General features: G+C 33.7%; 1 protein-coding gene across 4 annotated transcripts; it reads right to left on the bottom strand.

Moving 5' to 3' along the window:
* Positions 1–1,653: 1,653 nt before the first annotated feature.
* Positions 1,654–20,944, bottom strand: LOC18448463 (P-loop containing nucleoside triphosphate hydrolases superfamily protein). Of its 4 annotated transcripts, none has more exons than XM_011630313.3 (6): positions 20,806–20,944; positions 17,785–18,051; positions 14,591–14,868; positions 2,849–3,013; positions 2,286–2,417; positions 1,654–2,052 (listed from the first exon to the last, which is right to left on the bottom strand). In XM_011630313.3, exons 2-6 carry the CDS (start codon positions 18,014–18,016, stop codon positions 1,843–1,845), a joined length of 1,017 nt encoding a protein of 338 aa, XP_011628615.1. In that variant the 5' UTR covers positions 18,017–18,051; positions 20,806–20,944; the 3' UTR covers positions 1,654–1,842. The 4 variants fall into 4 exon arrangements, with proteins under 4 accessions (XP_011628615.1, XP_006858586.1, XP_088707118.1 ...); XM_006858524.4 differs by having other exon boundaries at positions 17,785–18,035; XM_088850992.1 differs by having other exon boundaries at positions 20,914–20,944.
* Positions 20,945–22,014: the final 1,070 nt, after the last annotated feature.

Raw genomic sequence — 22,014 nt, 5'->3', positions numbered from 1 at the left:
AAGATTTTTTTTTCCAAAAAAAAAAAGGCATTCATTGGGCCAAGCTGGAAGCATTTTTGAGCTTACCAGGCCAGCCTGACCTTGTTGGGCAAAGCCCGGCCCGATAAATAGTATTGTCTATATGAACTTGGCCCGAAGCCCATTAACAAGACCGTAGAAGCTTGTTAACAGACCCGGCACAAAAGGCCGAGGCCCAGCCCAGTCCATTAACAACCCTAATCCCAACTATTTGGGATCAGTTCAATACTGGCCAAAAATATCAAGTACTCAAAATCAAACTATTCTAAGTCATGATTATGTGTATTTTAATGGGTTTTCTGGAATTAAATCAAAAAAAATGAGTGAGGTGTTAAATAATTCATCTCTTGAGTTTTTAATGCTTTATTAAAGGAAAATTGTTTCATGCAGGCTGAACCGCATTTCTACCATATGCGGTCCATAGGTATCAACCATCAATCTTAAAGATTGATGCAAATAGGCGGTCCATCTAAAAACAAGTGTAACTAACTGTACAAATGTTTTCTTAATCTTAATTTTTAGTATCATTATTTCATATTCATGATCTCCATGTTAAATATTATATATTCTCTAAAAATTAAGATCAAATTATATTAAAAAGATATATTTATTGCCAAGCCCGCATTTCTACATTATGCAGGCTATCAAATTATATTTTAAAGATATATTTATTGCCAAGCCCGCATTTCTACATTATGCGGGCTAGCTAAATAGAAACCTTGTCAATGACAACGCCACATTTCCTTTTTTACTATTATTAAGGATTATATTTTAAGAGAAACTTATAAATTTTGATAGAAGTTAAGAGCGAAGGTTAAACAATACTGAGGGCCATCCAAGTTAAAAGAAAACAAATAAAGTTGATATATACTCAGAAAGTCCACATACATATTATAATATTAAAAAAAAAAACACAGGAAAAATGTTTAGGTGAATTGGAGGACTCCTTTAGCCTCATATGTTAAACTAAGTGATACAGTCCTACATGTATTTAGACTGGTGCTCTTTATCTCCAAAAGAGAGTAAAATCACACGGTAAAACTAAAGAGCGGTGTACACGGTGCTCCTGCAAGATCAATTGTACATGCTCCCTTGGGCAAAAGGCCCTCTTAGAAGGATTTTGTGAAATTTTGGAATCCACTATAAATCACAAAATGAATATTTAGGGGTGGCAACGGGTCGGATCAGATCCGGGGACGGGGACCCAAAAATATAGCGTGGGACCAAGATCGAACCAGATCCGATTGAACATGACCCATAAATTAAAATATCTATGTATTTTAACTATATTTAAACATATTTCCTATATTGGGACCCAAAAAATATTACTGGACCTGGACTGATCTGCTAGGTCCAATTTTTGGACCCATACTCAAACCCAGATCAGGTCTACCCCTCGGGTCCTGGGTTGGGTCCAAGTCCATTTCCACCCCTCTTGAGTATTACTACAAAAAGAGAGATGTTTGAGTTCTTGAAAAGCCAGATTTGAACAGTCCAAAAAATTTGGACAATTTTGGGTGAGTTTTTTCAAGCACTTCTAGAATGGATATAAATCTCTTATGCTAGTCGCTAGATCATGTCACACCCCAATATTTGGAGTCCTATGACTAAACATGATATAGGGAGCATAAAGCCTTTTCAGAAAAGGGGAATAAGTATCTTTCATTAAATCATAAAGAGGGTATACATAATATATAGATCATAGATGTACCATATGTACAAAAACTACTAAGAGTGATTCTGAATTTGATAAAAGCAAACATAATAAAGATGAGGAGTTGTATCATGTATTTTGAATTATAAAGGAATAAAATAAAACTAAATTCATAAAATGGAGCATCTACTTTCAGCCTTCTTTCGGAGGTCATCAGTCTCACGCTTAGCAGCCTCCAAGGACTCTCTGAGCTTTCGGATTTCATCGTTCGATCTCATTTGCTCAACTTGGGCGTGCTTCTCAGCCTCCATCCTTGCATTACGCTCCAAGGCAAGCTGTTTTTCGAGATGCTCAGTGTTCTCTTTCAGCTTCTTCTCCACCTAGGCCATATACAATAAAAGCATTAACTTTTCATCAATATGAAATTGGCGCTCTCTCTATCTTGATTGCATAGTATGAAATTGGCTCTCTCTCTCATGTTATGAAAACCGTACGGATCTCTCCATTCTGAACCTCATTTTTGAGGGCTGCTGATGCTCTTGATTGTGCATATCTGATAAAGAAATCCATATAAACAACCAAAAGGTGAAAGAGGATAACAATACAAAAATACCATCTCAGTTATCCGATGAAGCTGCTCTGCATATGATTTATCCAGTTGTTCAGTAAATGTTGACATATCATGAACAGAATGCCCTTCTGATTCAAAATCTTTCTTCTGAGAAAGTATCTTTATAGATCCTTTCTGTCATACAAAACAAGATGATCGGTCAACAAATCAATAAACAAGGTATGCTACAAGTAAGAAAGAACTTAAAGTGACCAGTGACAGCCCTAAGCGAGGCAAAGTTTGAGCGTCCTAAGTTGCATTTAATTAGGATGAGAGAGAGGTGGTCGTCATAAAATAATGGGAGGTGTGAAAGAGGTAACCGGAAGAATCAAGAAGCAAGAGAGAGGCATGAGGAAAAGTAGGGAATAGCCCAATGAAAGAACTGTGGGAGAAAAATAGGAGAGGGACAGTCTCGCGAAGATTTCAAAAGAAATATAGGAAAATGGGATATCCCTTATTTTTCTCTTCTTCGCATCCAACCACTAGGTCCCACCTCTCTTCCATATCTCACTTCCTCATCCCTATGTTCTATTCTTATCATAACAAAGTTGTGAGAGTTTTACCACCTTGAGTTCATCGAAAATCTCATCCGAATAAGGTCGTCCACCATTCTCTGTTGCGACGACATCAACTAAGTCTAGCAACTGTTGAATCTGCTCAACTCTTTTATGCTCATCCTTAGTTACGTTATCAAAAAGCACCATCCTGTGATTGCAAAACTCAAGAAGCTCCTGCAATCCCATTGCAATAATTAGAGATCCCAATACAAGCACTTCCTATTGTTTAATCATGCCAAGCTTTTCAAGAAGCTACAATTCATTACTAAATTCCATTCAAATGTGGATGATACCGAGCAGAAGCAAATTGTGACACCTAGTATAAATATTCAATTTAAAACAAAAACCTTAATAATTTGCAAAAGGCAACGACAGAAAGAAAATTGAGAAACAAAAAAGAATATCCAGAACTCCAGGTGTTGGGTGTGAACTCTAGGCAACCACTTTGCCAGTAGATGTGTCATAACCACTAGGTATCAACAAGGCCCCTAGAGGTGCATGTCTACATGTGTGCATTACAAACTTACACAAACTAGGGGAATGAACTAGTTGTATTAGACAAAGAAATGGATAAGGAATCTTAGTCTTGTGTCAAAGGAATATAGAAGGTATCCAATACTCAGATATGGGAAAGTATACCACATTTCCTGTGTATGGCATGCCATACATGAGTGGCGCATGTACCATCCATTCTTAGAAAAATGGTGATCAACCATAGCTCTACATTTAATATGTGAGATGCAGAAACCCAAAAGAGTTTAAAAACCAGAAAAATAAGAAGTATTCAAGAACCTGAAATACCAAATAAAATCAATCAGAAGTAACCATAATCCACTATCAATGCTGTGAACCTCTTTCAAAATGTTTATTTAAAGGAATCTATTATCTGAAAGATAAACTTAATCTCCAGTAGAGAAAGTTGAAGTAGGGTGAACCAGCAGGGTTATCTAATGCATGAGTATGAGTAGGCTCCTAAGTGATGAGGGCGCTGCCCCCAGGAACTCACCACAGGCCCCTTCAGTTCCAAGGTGGTGAAACTCTGACTAATAAATACCAGTCCAAAGCCTTAGCAGGCACAACCAATCAATTTATGTAAGGATGAAGTTTCTATAGGGACTAGGCTTTATGAAAACAAAATGGAGCCTCACCTCAAATCCTCATCTAGAAAGCACTTTCGGCATCAGAAATCTTCATGATGGCTCTAAAATTAATTTCTAACACCGACAATAAATTTGAAACTCAAAAAATGGTACAGATTTTGCAGTATCTGTAAACACTTATTTTAGGGTGAAATGGATGGTCTAGATAATTTGTCTTATAATTATACTTTAATTTGATTATTTGATTTAAATTTTGATCAAATATAAATAGATATTTTTTATTTGAAATAATCTAATTCACACATATTTATATATATGTAGCCATAGTAGTATTAGTACTTACTAGATGTTTGCAATATACACTATTTTCAGAATTTGAAATCCTAATTTTTTTGCACAACTATAATGTTCAAGCTGAGATGATCGATTTAATGCTTTTTTCAACACTTGAATTGCACTTTGTGATGAATTATGAGGTGAGGCTTTACTTATTTTGATTGGGCTGCAGCCCTATCAAACCATTTCCCTTATGTATTAATTTCAAAAAACTTATTTTAAATTGACACAAATCATATTTCAAACAATAACAATTTGCCATATTAAAAAAATAAAAATGAAAGAAAATTCCTTATTTTCCAAAAAATTAAACCAAGGAATTTCATATAACTTGGGAATTTATCTTTATCCTATAAATTCAAAAAATTAGGACTTCACTAGACACGGATATCTTTTTTAGTAAAAAAATTAATAAAAAAATTTTAAAAAATAAAAAAATGACACCAGTGTTATTAGAACTAGACCGGCCACCAAACTACCAATCCAACCACCTTGAATTGGTTAAACCTTACTGTTTAAAAAAATAAAGAAGAATAGTAAAAAAATTATGAAATATATTACAAAAAAAAATTGTCTAACCCTGCTTAGCCAGTCCAATTAGTAAAAACAAGCTTCTTTGCAATGTTAAAACCAGTCAACCAATGATTTTGACAAATAATAGTTTTTGCTTTAAACTAGACGAGCTAAAGCACCAGTTGGCAATTCGATCAATTGTATTGATTGGTCCGACCTGATCTTTATAACTATGATAAAAACCAAATGCCCTTATTTTTATGATGATGACACACAGACATACATCCTACGATATATAGTATCAGTTTCGATCAAATTAATTCCTCATATAAAAAGACTTAAAAGCTAAAGCATGCATACATACTTGATGCTAGGTGAAATCCTATAGGGTATCTTAACACTCTGGCTTCATGCTTTTCTAAAGCAAGATAGGCCCAGCACATGAGAAACAATACTCCCCCAAGCTCCTGTGAAGTCTCATGGAGTATCAAAGCAAAATTATGGTGTTCGGTTTACTTTTCTGGGAAAGAAATTCTTTTCTATGTTTTGGAGAAACTTCAAATTCAAATAGTAACTAAGCTATTATAACCAAAATAGGCGGTTCAATGTCACTTGATGGGGTAAGAATAAAACCCCTAGCCTTTCCCTGCCCTCCTTAATTCTAGGTACAATATAAAAGCACCCTGAATTGTGTCAGCTCTCAGGATTCTAATATGCGCCTAGCCAGCTGCTTTAGATAAAACTACCTTGCAAAATAAAAATAAATATCTCCTAAAAAGCATAGATGAATCCACATGGTCTTTATACCATGTGAAATCCCACAACAGACGCACACACGCGCATGTGAGAAAGAGAGAGAGAGAGAGAATCATGAACATTCTGATATAATATTTTTTCTTCTCAGGATCCACAACCTTAATAAAAGGTTGTGCATAATCTACAACAAGTAACATGAATTAGCTACCCTTCGGAATACATGGAATGACTCAGGTTCCCTTGGATACGCGGAAGTACAAAAAGAAAGTATCATGTTGTATAAAAATGCCAATGATGCCCTTATATCTTAACAAGCGTACTCATAACCTACAAATACATCAGCAAAGATTACAAGATAAAACCCCAAGAGCCTCAGTATTTCCTCCAAATAATCTATCCTGCTCCCATCTCTTTTTTTTCGATCAGTGTCAAATCATGGAACTGGACATACAACTTCACCAGGGCTGTTCCAAGTCAGCTCACCAAGTACTGAGTGTAACCGCTCAAGAATCAGTCAAATCTCACTAGTGGATTGGCTTGGATTACATAGTGTTGCGTGCCTAGGAGGGCAGCACGCTTTGGGATGCAGAGGAGCTATTATAGCCCTGCTCCCTAACCTAATGTGGCACCGGGTTCGGACCACAGGGAATCGTAGCATGGGGTGGGGGGACGTCGAATCCTTTTGTAAGCTGTGTTCAGGGGGGAGTTATTGTCTATCGTTGGCCTCTATGGTAGAATCAGTTGGGAATGCCCGAGGCGATGGTTTTTTTAAGACCCGGACAGACTTGGTCAAGACTCAGTAAGACTCAGCAAGACTCAGTCATAACGTGGTTAATCAGAGCCAGGGCCATCCAGAACCCTCAGGGTGCCAATTCCAAGCAACTCGGATGAGTCCAAGTCGGAGTCACTTAGTTCTTAAACACTGCTTTCGACTAATCCACTCTTGTTTCCACACTACCAAGAACATTGAAAACTAAGAACGAATATTACATTACAAGTTAATTAAAAAAAAGAGGGGCACAAATGAGTAGCACGCTAAACCAATTCGTTCCACCCATCACCAGAACTCAATCTTCTATGAATGTAAAGATATTGCAGTCCACAAGATAATATGCACACCTTGCATATAAAGAACTTCCAAGAGCTTATCCAGGCACCCTTAAACAATAGGGTTGCATCCAAGATTTCTCATACTTTAATCAAAATTTGCTACTTTCAAAGAAATAATTCACCCCATTACTCATTAAACATCATGAATAAGACTTTAGTATTTCACGAAAATTATTAACCTCCATAATTTTTATGCCTTCCAAAACACGAGCCCCTTCCTCTTTTGGAATGAAGAATTAAAATAGCATTTGTCTACCAATTAATTCATGCCTTATCAGAATACCTAATAATAACTAAAATATAAGAATTTAAATTCAGGTGCCCTATCTCCTCTAGTCTAAGAATTGTACTCCCAAACTCTTCTATAAAAAGTTTATGTGTATATATATATATATATATATATATATATGGGAAAAGTTTATATAGAGACGAGGCTCTAAACATCAAATTAGAGCCTACCTCAAAAATCTCACTAGAAGAGGTTATTTTGATGCCCAAATATCCTCAAATTGATCATCTCGACATCAAGATGTATGGACATGAGAAAAAAATGGATTTCAAGTTTTAGAAATAGCGTATTTTGTAATGCATTTTTTGACCATCAATTTTTCAAGATTTTCAAGTTTTCATAGATCTGTTGATCTATATTATTTTTGAAGCTTTAAACTTTATAAATAAATATGAAAATGTATTTTAAGGATATCACAAAGATTTCTAGTATTGAATTCACATTTCGCGACACTATTTGAAGGTAGGCTCTAATTTGATTGTTTAGAGCCTAGGCTCAATACAAACCGCACCCTATATATATATATATATATATATGGGAAAAGTTTATATAGAGCCGAGACTCTAAACAATAAAATTTTAGCCTACCTCAAAAATTTCACTAGAAGAGACTGTTTTGATGCCCAAACATCTTCAAATTGATCATCTCGACATCAAGATGTATGGACAAAAGGAAAAAATGGATTGATAGTGTATTTTGTAACGCATTTTTTGACCGTCAATTTTCAAGATTCTCAATTTCTAATAGATATATTGATCTACACTATTTTTGAAGCTTTAAACTTTATAAATAAATATAAAAAAATATTTTAAGGCTATCACAAAGATTTTCAATATTGAAAGCACATTTCTCGATACTATTTGAAGGTAAGCTCTAATTTGATTGTTTAGAGCCTAGGCTCTATATAAACCGCACCCTATATATATATATATATATATATATATATATATATATATATATATATATATATATATATAGGTTATTCTAGAATACACCACACTAATGGTGAATTTAGAATTTGCTACTCCAACATTTTTGACATCAAATACTCTTACAAATATAACAAAGTATAATAACAATGGCTTACTTGAAAATTCGAAAAGGACATTTTTGTAACCTTCATTACCTTTAATGTCCAATTATCATTAAAAAAGTCAAAATAATCTTTTTGAATTTGAAATTGACTTTTATAGGGATTTTAAAAAGACCAAAATACCCTTTTTAAAATACATGAAATATTTATAAATACCCTTTTTAAAATACATGAAATATTTATAAATACCCTTTTTAAAATACATGAAATATTTATAGTAAAAAGTCATTTTTTACCATGTAAGAGTATTTTATGGTCAAAAATTTTAGAGTAGCAAATTCTAGGTTCACCATTAGTGTGGTGTATCCTAGAATAACCCTATATATATATATATATATATATATATATATACACTTCAGTTGCTCTTAAGTCCAAGGCATCTCTTCTCAGCCATATTCGGTCAAATAGATTCAGGTATGGTTTGCAGCTGAGGAATCACTAGGGTGGTTGGAAACATGCTTTGGCAGATGAAAATATACAGAATGGAACCTCTAAACTGGGAAGAGCTGAGTACATAGCCTAGGAAATTTCTCTGTTGTTTTCTGGATGAAGGTTTGCCACAAGTTCACTTTCCTTACATCGAGTAATGCATATAAAAAAGGTGGTACGAAGCCAGTATCTAATAATTGGACTTTTTCAGAAACTTAGAATTGACAATTAATGAAGAACTAATCATCAACACTCAAAAAAAAAAAAGCTAATGTAAGAAGGAAGCAAGACAGATGTGGACTTGATTGGTTAAGTTGGTGACATTTGCAACACTAAATACATCCCAAGTTTGAATCCCATCATTGAACTATCAAATCTAAGATCACGTGACTGGAAAAAAAAGAAAAAAAAAAGGACTCCCCCCTGAATCCAAGAGTAGATATTACAAGATCAGTTGCAGGAAATTCGGATTGAGAAGTCTGCTTCCCCATGTCCCTATAGATATGGCTTCCATTTAAGTGTGTCAATTCCCCATTTCCCCAGGTCAAATTTTGATGTTCACATACTTAAGACTATGACATGCAAGAATTTCTATTTCCTCATGATAGTTCCTTATAAAAATACTATGCAAACTTGGGATTTGTCTCCAGATGTAGCAAAGTTAAAATGTTCAGAGGTATGGAAGACAATTTCAACATGAAGACATTCTACTCTCAGTCTAACCAATTTTCATCATAAGAGGTTTTTTTTTCCTTTTTTCCTGATTGACTAAGTCACCTTTGATACTTTGATATGATTAATTCTGCATGAAAATATTAACTATATATAGTCAAAGCATCTACAACTGCCAACAACTCAACAAGATGCACTAAAGCTTTTCCCCATCTAAGGAATGGAACAAGTTGACAAGGAAATAGAATAAAGCTAACTTCAATTATTTATAAAACACAATCTACAAAAACAACTAATTCCCGTCAAGGACCATTTCACAAGAAAATGCAGCACTCAACTTCTTGATAAATGATTGCCATTTGCGACAAGCTGCATGAATCAACCACATCCATCCAATTTCAGAAAATAGACACATGGAAATAATGCAACATGGAAAGTGGAGATCGTAGTTATAAAAAACGGACTGGACCAGCAAGTCAAACCAATTAGACCACTTACTAACCGATTAGATTGCCGACAAATACCTTGGCCAGTACAGTTCAGAGCAATAACTAGGTTTGGTCAAAGACCATTCAAAATCGATGTTTGACTAGGTTTGGCATCATTATGACGACTGGCCTATCGAATTAGTCAGCCTGTTGCCCACAGCCTTGACCGGTTTGGTCCAAAGCAAAAACTACAAAAACTAGGATTGGTCAAAAACAATTGCAAACCAATGTTTGACCAGTAATGGCCGGTTAGACCAGTTGGTCTTGACCAATTGGACCTTGGACGAACTAAACACGGTTGGGAAACTCTTTTGAGCAATATCATCATCATGGCCATTTCCTTACTGAGTGATAATATTTCATATTTTTGAACTACTCTTCTCATTTCTCGTTATTTCTACAATTTTTTCCAACATGTACAATTGTGTGTTAGACCATTTTGACTTGCCCAGACCCTTAAGTGTTTTGGTAGATGGTCAAGTTCTAATAAAACTGAGTTTTGGCCAATCGAACCAGGTAATTTTGATCTTTTGGAAAGACTAAAGAAGTTGATCAACTTTTCTTTCATATTTTTAAACTAGCCTTCCTGTTTTTTTTGACGGGGTTTGGTGCCCAGTCCAGCTCTGATAACACTGCCGAATTAAGTTTTGGGTAACAAAATGCTTGCCAGATTCTTAGTAAGGAACAACCAAGAATAACAAGTAACACTTCAATGCCAAATTGAGTGCCCTAGCAAAATCAGCTATTGTAAAATAATATAGCTAGAGAGGGACTCGGCCCTTGGCCAAGCCAAGTAAACACGAGCGAGTCTGAGCACACTCACCCTAGTCATGTATGAGTTCAAAAACGGAAAAAAAATACAAAACAAAATATAAAAATTTTATTAAAAATAAAAACAATCAATAAAATGAGAAAGGACTCAAGGATTTATAAACAACATTAAAAGTCTATAAAAGATGGAAAAAGGTATATAGAGGATGGAAGAAGGAAAAAAAAGATTTATAGCTTGAAACAGTTCAAAAAAATTCCAAAAAAGGGAAAAATAGAAAAAAAGAGCAGATAATAAGAAAAATTTAAAGAGTAGACGAATAGAGCATATAATAACAAAAATTCATAAATCCTCATAAAAAACTTAGAAATTATGTAGAAACATATTTATACATCATTTATCAGTTAACAAAATGTATACTTTTTCTAAAAAAAAATTAACATACACAAGTTTTTACCTTGAACCTCGATAGGGCCGAGGCCGAGTCCTAGTCGACTTGGCAGTGTTTTTTCTGAACTCTAATTTATATAGACAATTGAATCTGCTTTAGTGCCCATTTCCCTCTAGAAAATAAACATAATTTGGGCACTGAATGTGGAATAATGATTAGCATTGCAACAACCTCTATATTGCATCTCACCACGTGCAGAAAATTTATTTGTTCACGATACTTACTTTACCTTGAAAAAATGTTCTTCAAGCCACTAAAACAAAGTCAACTAACGCATATAACCTCAAATGAGATAAAATACTTAGATCGCAATCAAATTAATATAAATACATGAAATAGCTCCCCCAATTCCCAGTAAAGATAAGGGAAAAAAACGTAAAACCCCTTCTCTAAAATTATAATCTCAAATAACCTTCTGGTCCTATAAATATCCTATGGAACCCCCAAGGTAAACAAAAAAAAATGTTTAGCCCCGTCTTTACCTTTTCCATTGTCCAAATTATAGATTTTACCCTTATGTTTTCTTAATCACCATATTATCTAAATCTTTAAAAGCTCTCTTTCTCTTTCTTCCTCACCTGTGGACCTTTTCTATCTCTAGCAACCTTCCTTGAATACTTATCTCTTCACTCCCATCTCGTGAACCTCACAAGTAAGTTAAAAGAAGCATCAGAAACTCGATTTTTATGATGAGGTTATTAAAAAAAATAAGAAGAGTAACTCCTGTAATTAGGATAATGAAAAAGACAAGGAGGGGGTTAAACATCCTTTTTGTTAAACTTGGGGGGTTCCATAGCTTTTCGTGGGATCAGGGCGTTATTTGAGATAATAATTTTATATAGGGGGCCATACGCCTTTTTTCTTAAAAAATAAACCTAGTGCCAATTTTGGACATGGCAAATTTAAGGAGAATTATATAGATAGCACATTTCCATCACAAAATACAACATATCTGAGAAAAGATATTTATCATAAAACACTAGAAACATATTCAAGAACAACATTGGTGCCTCTCAAACAGAACAACCTTGGCTGCTCAATATGCTTTGGAAAGAGAACATTTTCCTTTTCTTTTTTTGGTAGACGGATCACTAAAACACATTCCAAAGAACATATTTGTATGAGTTAGTCAGTCATTTCATGCATTCATTTCATAGTGTTCTATAATTCATGTCATTCCGAAAATGTGTTTATTTTTTGACACTTGATACCCTTAACCCACGATGTAAACTTTTTTGTCTATGGGTATTGTAGGTTTTTTTTTTTTTTTTGATAAAGTATTGTAAGTAATTAATCAAGGGTAATGTAGATTTTCTTGATAGAAAGAAAAGCATTTATTAATTATAGTGGAGAATGACATCACCCACATGAAGTGTGTGTTGTGATATCAGCCACATGGAGCATTAATTACTTTTTAACCACTAATAGAATGAAAACATAGAAATGTATCCCTCTTAATGACGAAAAATGCCCTTGCTCGAAAAATTTTGTATTACAAACCAAGGATAATGAGTGTCCAATAAATGTTGAGTACATTAAAGAAATACTCCATGTGTAGGACTATAGCAAAACCCCATTCCTAATTTGTTCCAGAGGCAATCATATCCACTTATATCATCTATATGACTACATGATAATGAGTGACGTTTAAATGGCTCACAAGGTTTTCCATAGATTTCATATTTTTATCATTGATCCACAGGCTCCCAATCAAAAGCATGATGAGTGGGAGGGAAATAATTAGTTACCTAGCAAGTTAACCCTCGGAATACGAGATATAAAGTTTTTTTGTTTCCAAAAAGTGTAGAAAGAGATTCAGAATAATGTAAATCAGCATTAATAACAAAGAAATAACGTTGCAAAGACATATGAGCTTCACCAACAAATTAATGGGGCCTTAATAGGGATTGGGAGGAGTTAAGCCCCCATCAACATATCCCCTCTCATTGTTGTGAGGACGCAAAAGAAGAGGAACTTCAAAACATATATAAGAAGTTCAGAAATTTGAACTTCTTGCTGGCCTTAACCTTAAAAACTATTTAAGAGATCAAATCTCACGTAGGCGGACTCATTTCCCTCTCATTTGTATAAAGAGCCTTCTCCACCAAGAAGAACGTAAATGTGATCCAATGCAACATCCCTAGCTGCTGCAAGTCATGCTGCCCTTATTTCTAGAACTAAAGCACCTGGTCTCTACAAGAGAGGACATCAAAGAAGTTGAGAAAGAGGCTTAGGTGAACGCCTCAAGGTACTGCAAGAAGTCAATTTCATGAATAAAAACTCATTCCCTATTTGGAGAAACTCGTTGAGTCAACTCAGCTCATCGAGTGTGAAAGTTTTTGAATATGAATAACTTGAGATTTTCAATATGAAAAACTCGCAAGTTTTTCTAATAGAAGTCATTCAAACTACTCTTTATTGATAAAGGAAAGAAGATAGCACTAACCATATGGTTTACATCAACAATAATTGATTAAATATACTAGAACTCAAGAAACCTTCAAACTCAATGTTTGATATTAAGGACCAATGAATATTGAGGTAGTTTCTTAACCTAGAGGATGCTCATTCAAAAAGAGGCATCTTCATTTTCTCAAATGAAAGCACTATGACCTTGCTGAAGAAAATTAGAAAATTAGAATCAAGACCAATGTATACTCCTATGAGGCAGGATTAGTGCTGTAAGCAGGATCAAGGTCAAAAGTTGAACCTTGCAGAATCAATGCATAAATCAGAGAGGAGAAGCTCTTTTATATAACCATCACAATAACAGATCTTGAATATTTTGAAGGAGTTTGCAGCCAATTCATGTATGCACCCCAAAAGCCTCTTTAAATGTGGTTAATGGGATCTTAAGGTATCTAAAGTCATCTCTATGAGAGCATCATCTTCATACATCAGCCATTTTTTATACAAATTGAGCTAGTTCCCCATTGTCAAACTAGTACTGGGGTATACATTTTCTCAATTGGAATATTGCAGTCATTGCTTTTCTAGTTTAAACATTAGTTGTAACGTCTACAATAAAGCCAAATATAGAGCTATGGTACATGGTTCATGCAAATATATAGTTGAACACCTTAGCAACAAAGATCACTATAAGGTGCACCACTGCACCTTATAATGGATATGTTCGATGATAATAAAGTAACCATACATAATGCTCCCAATCTTGTATCCCATGAAAGAAACAAACACAATGAAGTAGATTTCCACTTCAATAAGAAGAAAATAACATCTATGGAAATTTAAATGTCCTTTGCCAAATCTGAAGATCAATGAATAAGATGTGCACCATTTCAAGGATACTAGGGATGGTAGTGATATAAGAAACAACTTGAGGGGGAAGTGTTATAACATATTTCTCCTAGGTCGTTCAGTCACTTCATAGTATCATTTCATTGTTGTGGTTCCTAATTTACTCAAGGGATAATTATGTTCAATGATGTAATGTACAATTATCGACATAGTGAAACAAACCACAGGACTATTTTTTCTTACCTAAAAAACCCAATAATTTCATAATTAAAACATCAAAGAAGTTTTTTTTTTTTTTTTGAGAATGAACATCAAAGAAGTTGACGTGTGCATCTTTCTTTTATATGTATGCATTTGCTTATATGCTAATCCAGTTTTAGCTACTACAATCATAATCATCGCCGTCAAAGGTCGGCTACACTAATCTTGATTCTAGCTACTACAGTGTTCCGTGCATAAGGCACATTAAAAAGAATAAGCGGCTAACCTTTAGACAATCAGGAGATGAATAATCTAAGTAATCCTTCAAGGTCTCATCATCATTTGCGAGTGCATCTCCATTAGTAAAAACGAGGATCATGTATTTCGCAATTTTCTCTCCAAATAAAGTTCGCAAGCTTTTGATGGCAAGAGCTTCTTCTTCAGTAAACCGATTTGTTACAGAAAGAATTACTAGAACTGCATGGATCCCATCCTTAGCTAATGTAATGCATCTCACTATCTCCTCCCCGATAAAGGCCATTGTGGCACTTGGATCAAATAATCCTGCAAACCATAACCTAATTAGAAAGTTCCTCTAGAATAAGCAAATAAAGCAAAGCATTCAAATAACACATCTAGCACTTAAGCCATTTATAGAACTAAAATCACTAATTCTATTTGGATAATCCATCACACAGCATGCAAAGAAGTTTGCATCAGTTTTTTTTAGCAAATCAAATAAGTCATATTGGAAACTGAAAGTTACACAATAACTCATGGTAAATCAGCTTGTCTTCTAAAAAAGTAAGCTGCACCATGGAAGTTGGTGAAAATATGGTTCAAACAATCATTAAATATAACTGCCACATAGATTGATATACACAGTTTTCAGAAATAGGAGAAAAAAAAACCAATGTTATGTCTATCATAAATCCCACATGTCATCATCATCATCATCCAACCTTATCCCAATTATTTGGGGTTGGTTACATGACTCTAGTTCCTCCATTCGTCTTTATCAAGGACCATACCATCAATAAGACCAAAAGTCACCATATCTTTTCTTTCTACTTATTCATGTCCTTTTGGGCCTTTCTCTTGCCCTTTTAGATCCATCCACTTGAACCAAATCACACATCCTAACCGGTGTTGGATTAGGTCTACGCTACACATGGTCAGCCCACCTAACTCTACTTTACCTCATATTATCACCTATTGAAGCTACCCACATGTATGCTACCCATTATATCCGTTATACAGCAATTATATCTATTATTTCTTAAATACTACATATTATAAAGTTCTACCAGACAATCTTAAATACTACATATTATAGAGTTATATTAGACAAAACTAATCATTATTTATTTTCCCATTTCATATCTGCTATAATGGCCACCATCATTAGATATTGATTCCAGCCGCTACCTGACACAATAGCACAATATACATTACATCAGATGGAAGGTTGAGATAGGCCCATTAGCACTCCTGTCATGTTACGGAACACTGACTACAAATATCTTTTCCCCATATTTAACATCTCCAATGCAACAATCCATTCTTGATTCCTTAAAGTGGTGCCCATTGTCCCTAATCACTTCATGTTCTGGTTTCTTTCTAGGGTTGGATTCAATACATCTAGTGCATCTTCCCACATTGTCCTTAGAAGAACAGAGATTACTGACTGAAATTCATAACACTATTATTTCAACAAATATACGTCTACTCTTATTTATGCTTTAATCAAGCCATCATACTCACTAAAATGCCTAATTATATATTTTTGCATTATTTTTCTTTTTGCAGATCTGCAAATCATGTACAAGTCACTAACTCATGTACATGTGTACATTGCATACGCGAGTGATCATAAGTGTGAATGTAAAAATACATTGTCAATTTTCATGCAATGCATGAGCTATTCAATGATATCAAAATTTAGAATATCTAAATCTTATTAAAAAATTATTTCCTGATACTCTTATTTATCGATTTTTGCCCCTTAAAAATTCTCGTATATGTAATATACTCAAATAGTTTTTTGAAATTACATAATTTTCCTTTAAATTTATGTTGTGAATTATTGACCGTATTGATTCTTCATTTTAAAAAATCACATTACTTCCAAATTTTCATTGAGATTTCCCCTATCCACAAGTCCCCTCTCTGTTATTCCTCAAATTTCTCTCTCTCTCAAATCTTCAAGAAATCTCTTTTTTTATCAATATCACTTCCTTATCTCTTTCCCTCCCAACTCATGCATGGCCTGAATTGCATTTGCATGCTAAACTATAATATATGTATTTACATACAAACATATGTATGTGCAAATATGCAAGTGTGTTTCTCATCTGGCTTAGTCTTGCTTTATTTACAAAACTTGTCACAAGAATACAGATTAGTACATGAGTTCTTAAACAACGGAATCACATGATATATTTTGTTTTATGACATTAATTACAATACACTACTTTGGATGACTTAGGCATCTTCCAAATTGTGAGAAAATACATGTACTCCAGCGAAACAGCTTTGCTCTATCCTTCTATAGTAAAAGTCGTGATTTCCATAAATTGGACAAGTGACTCAGTAGAAATCTGGATCAAACTTATCCACAACTCATTCTTTCTCTCCAAAGGAAAATATGCTTGCAAACAATTAGTTAAAATGAGAGTTATCAAGAAAAAATAATTAGTATACACGAGTTCCTTGTCAAAACCCTTAAGCATATCAAATATAATTCTTATCCGCAAATCATAAATCTGTGATAGACAAAGTTATATGGCCATATCCAAGCAAAGGCCAAATAAGTCTATGCGATTCTCTATGTGATTATTCATATGATATACCACCATACCCTATGCCTTCCCTTTGTTTTAGTAAGAGAATCAAGTGCATCATCAACGGCTAGATATTCAAATAGAAAACAATGTATATGTATTATTCATATGATCAATTTAGCAAGAGAATGATATGCATCATAAACAGATTGAAAATCAACCTTATGTCTCATCTTTCATGCAATAAGATTAAATAATTTCATGTAATAATGTTGTATAATACAACAGATGATAAATTCAATTTCCTTGCAGCTTCTATCTATAATAAATTCTGCAGCTGAATTACCCAACCCAATTATACTCAGTTATTGTACATATGATACAATTTACAGCGATAGATCAATCTTAACTTTGGCCAAGCAAGAAAATGACGTGCACCATAAATGGATGGAAAGTCAACCTTACATTCATGCAATAAAATTAAATGATTTCTTGTAAAAATGCCATATCATACGATAAAAGATACACTAGATTTCCAAGTTTGCAACTTCTATCTATAATAAATGTTGCAGCTAACTAACCCTCAGTTATGCTTAACCATGTGATTCTACTCACCCCAAAGAATCGATAACTGTTTCTTCAGGAATCAAATGTAGACTAACATAACCTAGTATCATAAATTAAGTAATTGACCTACCAGGAGTATCAATGACATTCACAATGCGACCGTCCCTTAAAATGGTCGATTGCATTTCACATTTACTTGTCACTGCACAAGATCGAGATTGGGACTTGAAAACTTTGCGGCCAAGTATGCTATTCCCTGTTGCACTTTTCCCATTTCCAGTTTTCCCAACCAACACCACAGTGCTGTTGGCATTTGAACTAGCTGTTAATTCCCAATCATCCACCATTGTGCTCCCTCCCATTGCGCCTACTCCAAAAAATCTGCAACAAAAGATACCTGTCCATGTTAAAATAAATAAAACAATCAAGCATACACAAAATGCATAATCACATCTCAAATACAATAAGTAGTAAAAAAAAAAAAAAAAGGCATTAAAATGGACCAAAACGTCGACCAAATGCATAGGATACAAAACAACATAGCAGATGCAAAACACTAACATCCATCGCATGGTCTACAATAATAGTTCAACCTACCATAATACCAAGGTATTAGTCAATACCTTGTTTTCATGGTATCAGGATGCTCAATGAGCTTGTAGCTGATGTAACATGGTATCCATAATTGACCAATCAAACAACAATTATATATGGATTAGTGGACACACTCCAGGGAGCAAAATTTGAATCTGGACTCCAGAATATTAGAACTGCTCACAAAAAATCCATCTACATAATAATCCATTTAAAATATGGTCAAGGTTCAAAAAAATGTATAAGCATATTGAAGCGAGCCGATACCGATATATAATGGTATCAACCAATCAACCATTATTTGCAATAAATGGGCATTACTTTCAAACTTACGAATATCCTCATGTTTAGAACAAAATGAAAAGATTATTTTGTCTCCATATTTTGAAACCCAAAATTGGCTTCCACAGCATTATATATCAGCCAATATATTTTGAAAATGTTGCAAAAATTGATCATATGCCTAGTACCCATAGCATAAAAAATATGAAAGGATGTCTTTTTTTAAGTTTTGAAACCCAACAGGCTAAGCCATAGCCTGTACAATGTCTGATACATGCATTTGATGATGGATTTTTACGCTTGACGTGATTATAATGCATGATGAAAATTTTAAGGATAATTAGTTTTAATCAACTCATAAGGGATCGAATGACCAGTAAAGCAAATCAAAACAGGGTAAGGTCTCCAAGATAATGAAATCAACACCTTTTAGCTATTCAAATAAAATCATTGTCTTCCACTCACTAAACCCACTTAATACAAGAAAATATAAGAAGCCCATAATGAAAATCTTCTAAATAAGAATCCAACTAATACAAGAAAATATGTGAGGTTCATATTGGAATCTACAAAATACACAGTCCATTTGTCTGATGGTTATGCTTTGTAGTGGTAGCCTATCAAAGCAATGTTTTAAAACTAGACATAAAATTGGAAAAGTTAAGATTAATCCAGTCAGAGCAGCCAATTAGCAAGGTCAAACTGGGTTCCAAAATAAATAATTTTTCCTACTATATCAAATATCTATACATATAAACATATGAAATATCTATACATATAAACACTACTATGTATACAAAACAAATGGAGCTGAAACATTACTCTCTAGTGGGACTAACGTAGCTATCAAACCATAAAATATGTAGGGGAGGGCTACAAGTTGACTTCAAATGGAGCTGGGACACCATTCTCTAACAGGACTAGTGTAGAAATCAATCATAAAATCAATAGGGCATGGTAATAAGTCAACTCCAACCCTTCTAAATTATATTTCCACATGACAGATTTTTTTTAAAATAAAAAAAACAAATATTAAGCAACCCCAAATAGTTGGGAAAGGGCTATGATGATGATGATGATGATGATAATGATGAAAAAGAACCAAATATCTAGTCTAAGAGGGTAGAAAACATTAGTCCAAACATGTGCTTGCAAGTGCGAGGATCAATACAAATTGATCAAACAGCAACTTGAATCAAAAGGATCCAAATATGTCTTTAAGGTGCATGTCTCAGCATCTGATCAAGTGCCAGATACTTTTTCCTAGGTAAAGAAACCACTAAAACTTGACATTAAATTCATTTTCAATTTCAAGTCTTCAATTTCAAATGAAGACTTGAAAATGCCTTCCCCCCACTGACTTACCCAAAAAACAAAAAATAATCCCAATTCCCAAATACAACCATAGATCTATAGGTTTAAGGTTTGCAAGTTTAAGGTTTGGATTGTATTATCCTACCAAGCTCAAATTAAAACCTACACATAATTCACTTAAGATGCCAGACTAATCTCAATTGGATTTCTTCCCAGTGTGTCTGGCATCAGCATCACCACTGCTAATTAGTAAAAATATGGGTCTAAGATTCAAAAATGCTTGGAACCCTTGAAATTCACAACTACCATTCAAGTCTATCCTTTCGAATTGAAAAGAGGAAATTTTAACCTGCTTCCATAAAACACAAATAACATAATGAGTTAATCAATGAAAAACCCACTAGCCTGACAAAGAAAATAACCCACAAGCAATAAAAAAGATGAAAAAAATATTTTCTTTATCAGTGAAAAGAATTAAATTGATAGCAATGCAGTTTAATTTAAATTATATATAACATTTCAATTAAACTAAATTACTCAATGGACTAAAGATTATTGTGCAAGACTTACTATCCATATGAAAACAAAAAAAGCACACAAAAGAACAATCAAAATCCAAATTAAATGCAAAAAATAAATCCATGATCTAGAAAAGAGTGAGTTTACAATCAAAATACGCCATATAATAACAAGCTAAAACAAACACGCCCTTTTACTTAACACAGAAGAAAGGGACCACGATTTTCCTATGAGTGAATCAGATATGCAAAAATAATTGAATAAAGTTTGTAATTTTCAGGCGGAAATTGTGAAACAAAAAACTTTATGTACAGATGCAAAAATTAGTAAAGAAATTTTATAATTCAAGAAGAACTTATAATTCTTGACCTAAAACTATGAAATAAAATATAAGTAATTCCTTGGAGGAATTTGGTTAGAGAAATGGAGAACTCATACTTACAGAAACGGATTCCAAGATGAAGAAAAAACGTAGAGAGAGAGCAATGGAGAGAGAGAAAGAGATAATTCTTATATAAAAGTCGATAAAGAAGAAAGATAGGCAAGATACCCTTGCTCGACGGCGAAGCTATTTGCACTTCAAAATTTAATGTTACGGCATTAGTACTTAATCACAATCTAGATCATAAAGCGTAGAAAAAAATAAAAAGTTTATATGGAGGCTCTAAACAATCAAGTTAGAACCCATCTCAAAAATTTCATTAGAATAGGCTATTTTGATGCTCAAATTTCCTCAAATTGATCATCTTGGCATCTAGATGCATGAAAATGAGAAAAAAATGGATTTCGTGTTTTGGAAATAGTACATTTTGTAATGCATTTTTTTACCGTCAATTTTCAAGATTTTCAAGTTTTTATAGGTATGCTCGATCTGCACTATTTTTTAAACTTTAAATTTTATAATTAAAGATGAAAATGTATTTTAAAGTTATCACAGAAATTTCCAATCTTGAAATTACCCTTCTCAATACTATTTGAAGGTGTGCTTTACTTTGATTGTTTAGAACCTCGGCTCTATACAAATCGCACCCTTTATTTTTTTATTAGCTTAGATATAATTATTATTTTTATATATAAGTTTAAAAAATGGGGCAAGATTTTTATACTGTCCTTACTATATATAAATTATATACTTTTCCCTATCCAGCCATCCGATCTTAATGAATGGATGAGATAGACTCAATTACGATGTCTTTGTATTGTTTTTTTTTTTCTATAAAAAATTTGACACCAAATTTTGGACCGCTCCTCTCTTAAACTTGCACCTACAAAACATATAAAACACACAAATATTTTATTTTATCGAGAATATTTTTTATATATTTTTTAGGTGTGCCCTGTTGACATGACGGCACATATTCAATCTCATATTCATATGATTTCTACAAAAACAATTAAATATAAAATACTTTGAGATGTCACATCTAGATCAAAGTGCCAGTAGCTCACTTTATCTAAATTGAATTTCTCGATATAGGGGAAAATATATACAATAGGGAAACTAGAAAAAGACTTTCCTACTACTATTTTGCAAAGCTTGTCTAGAATAAATTTTTTATTTGCATTGCGCCGGAGAGGACCCCTAAATCAAGTTCTCAAAGGAAGTTTATTTGCAATGCGTGGGAGAGGGCCACTAAATCAAGTTCTAATT

Source organism: Amborella trichopoda, chromosome 11 (genome assembly GCF_054954075.1).
Source record: "Amborella trichopoda isolate Santa Cruz 75 chromosome 11, AtrichopodaSantaCruz75HAP2 v2.0, whole genome shotgun sequence".
NCBI classification, from domain to species: domain Eukaryota; kingdom Viridiplantae; phylum Streptophyta; class Magnoliopsida; order Amborellales; family Amborellaceae; genus Amborella; species Amborella trichopoda.
The sequence above is the reverse complement of the archived record's forward strand: the minus strand, read 5'-3'. Positions and strand labels throughout refer to the sequence as shown.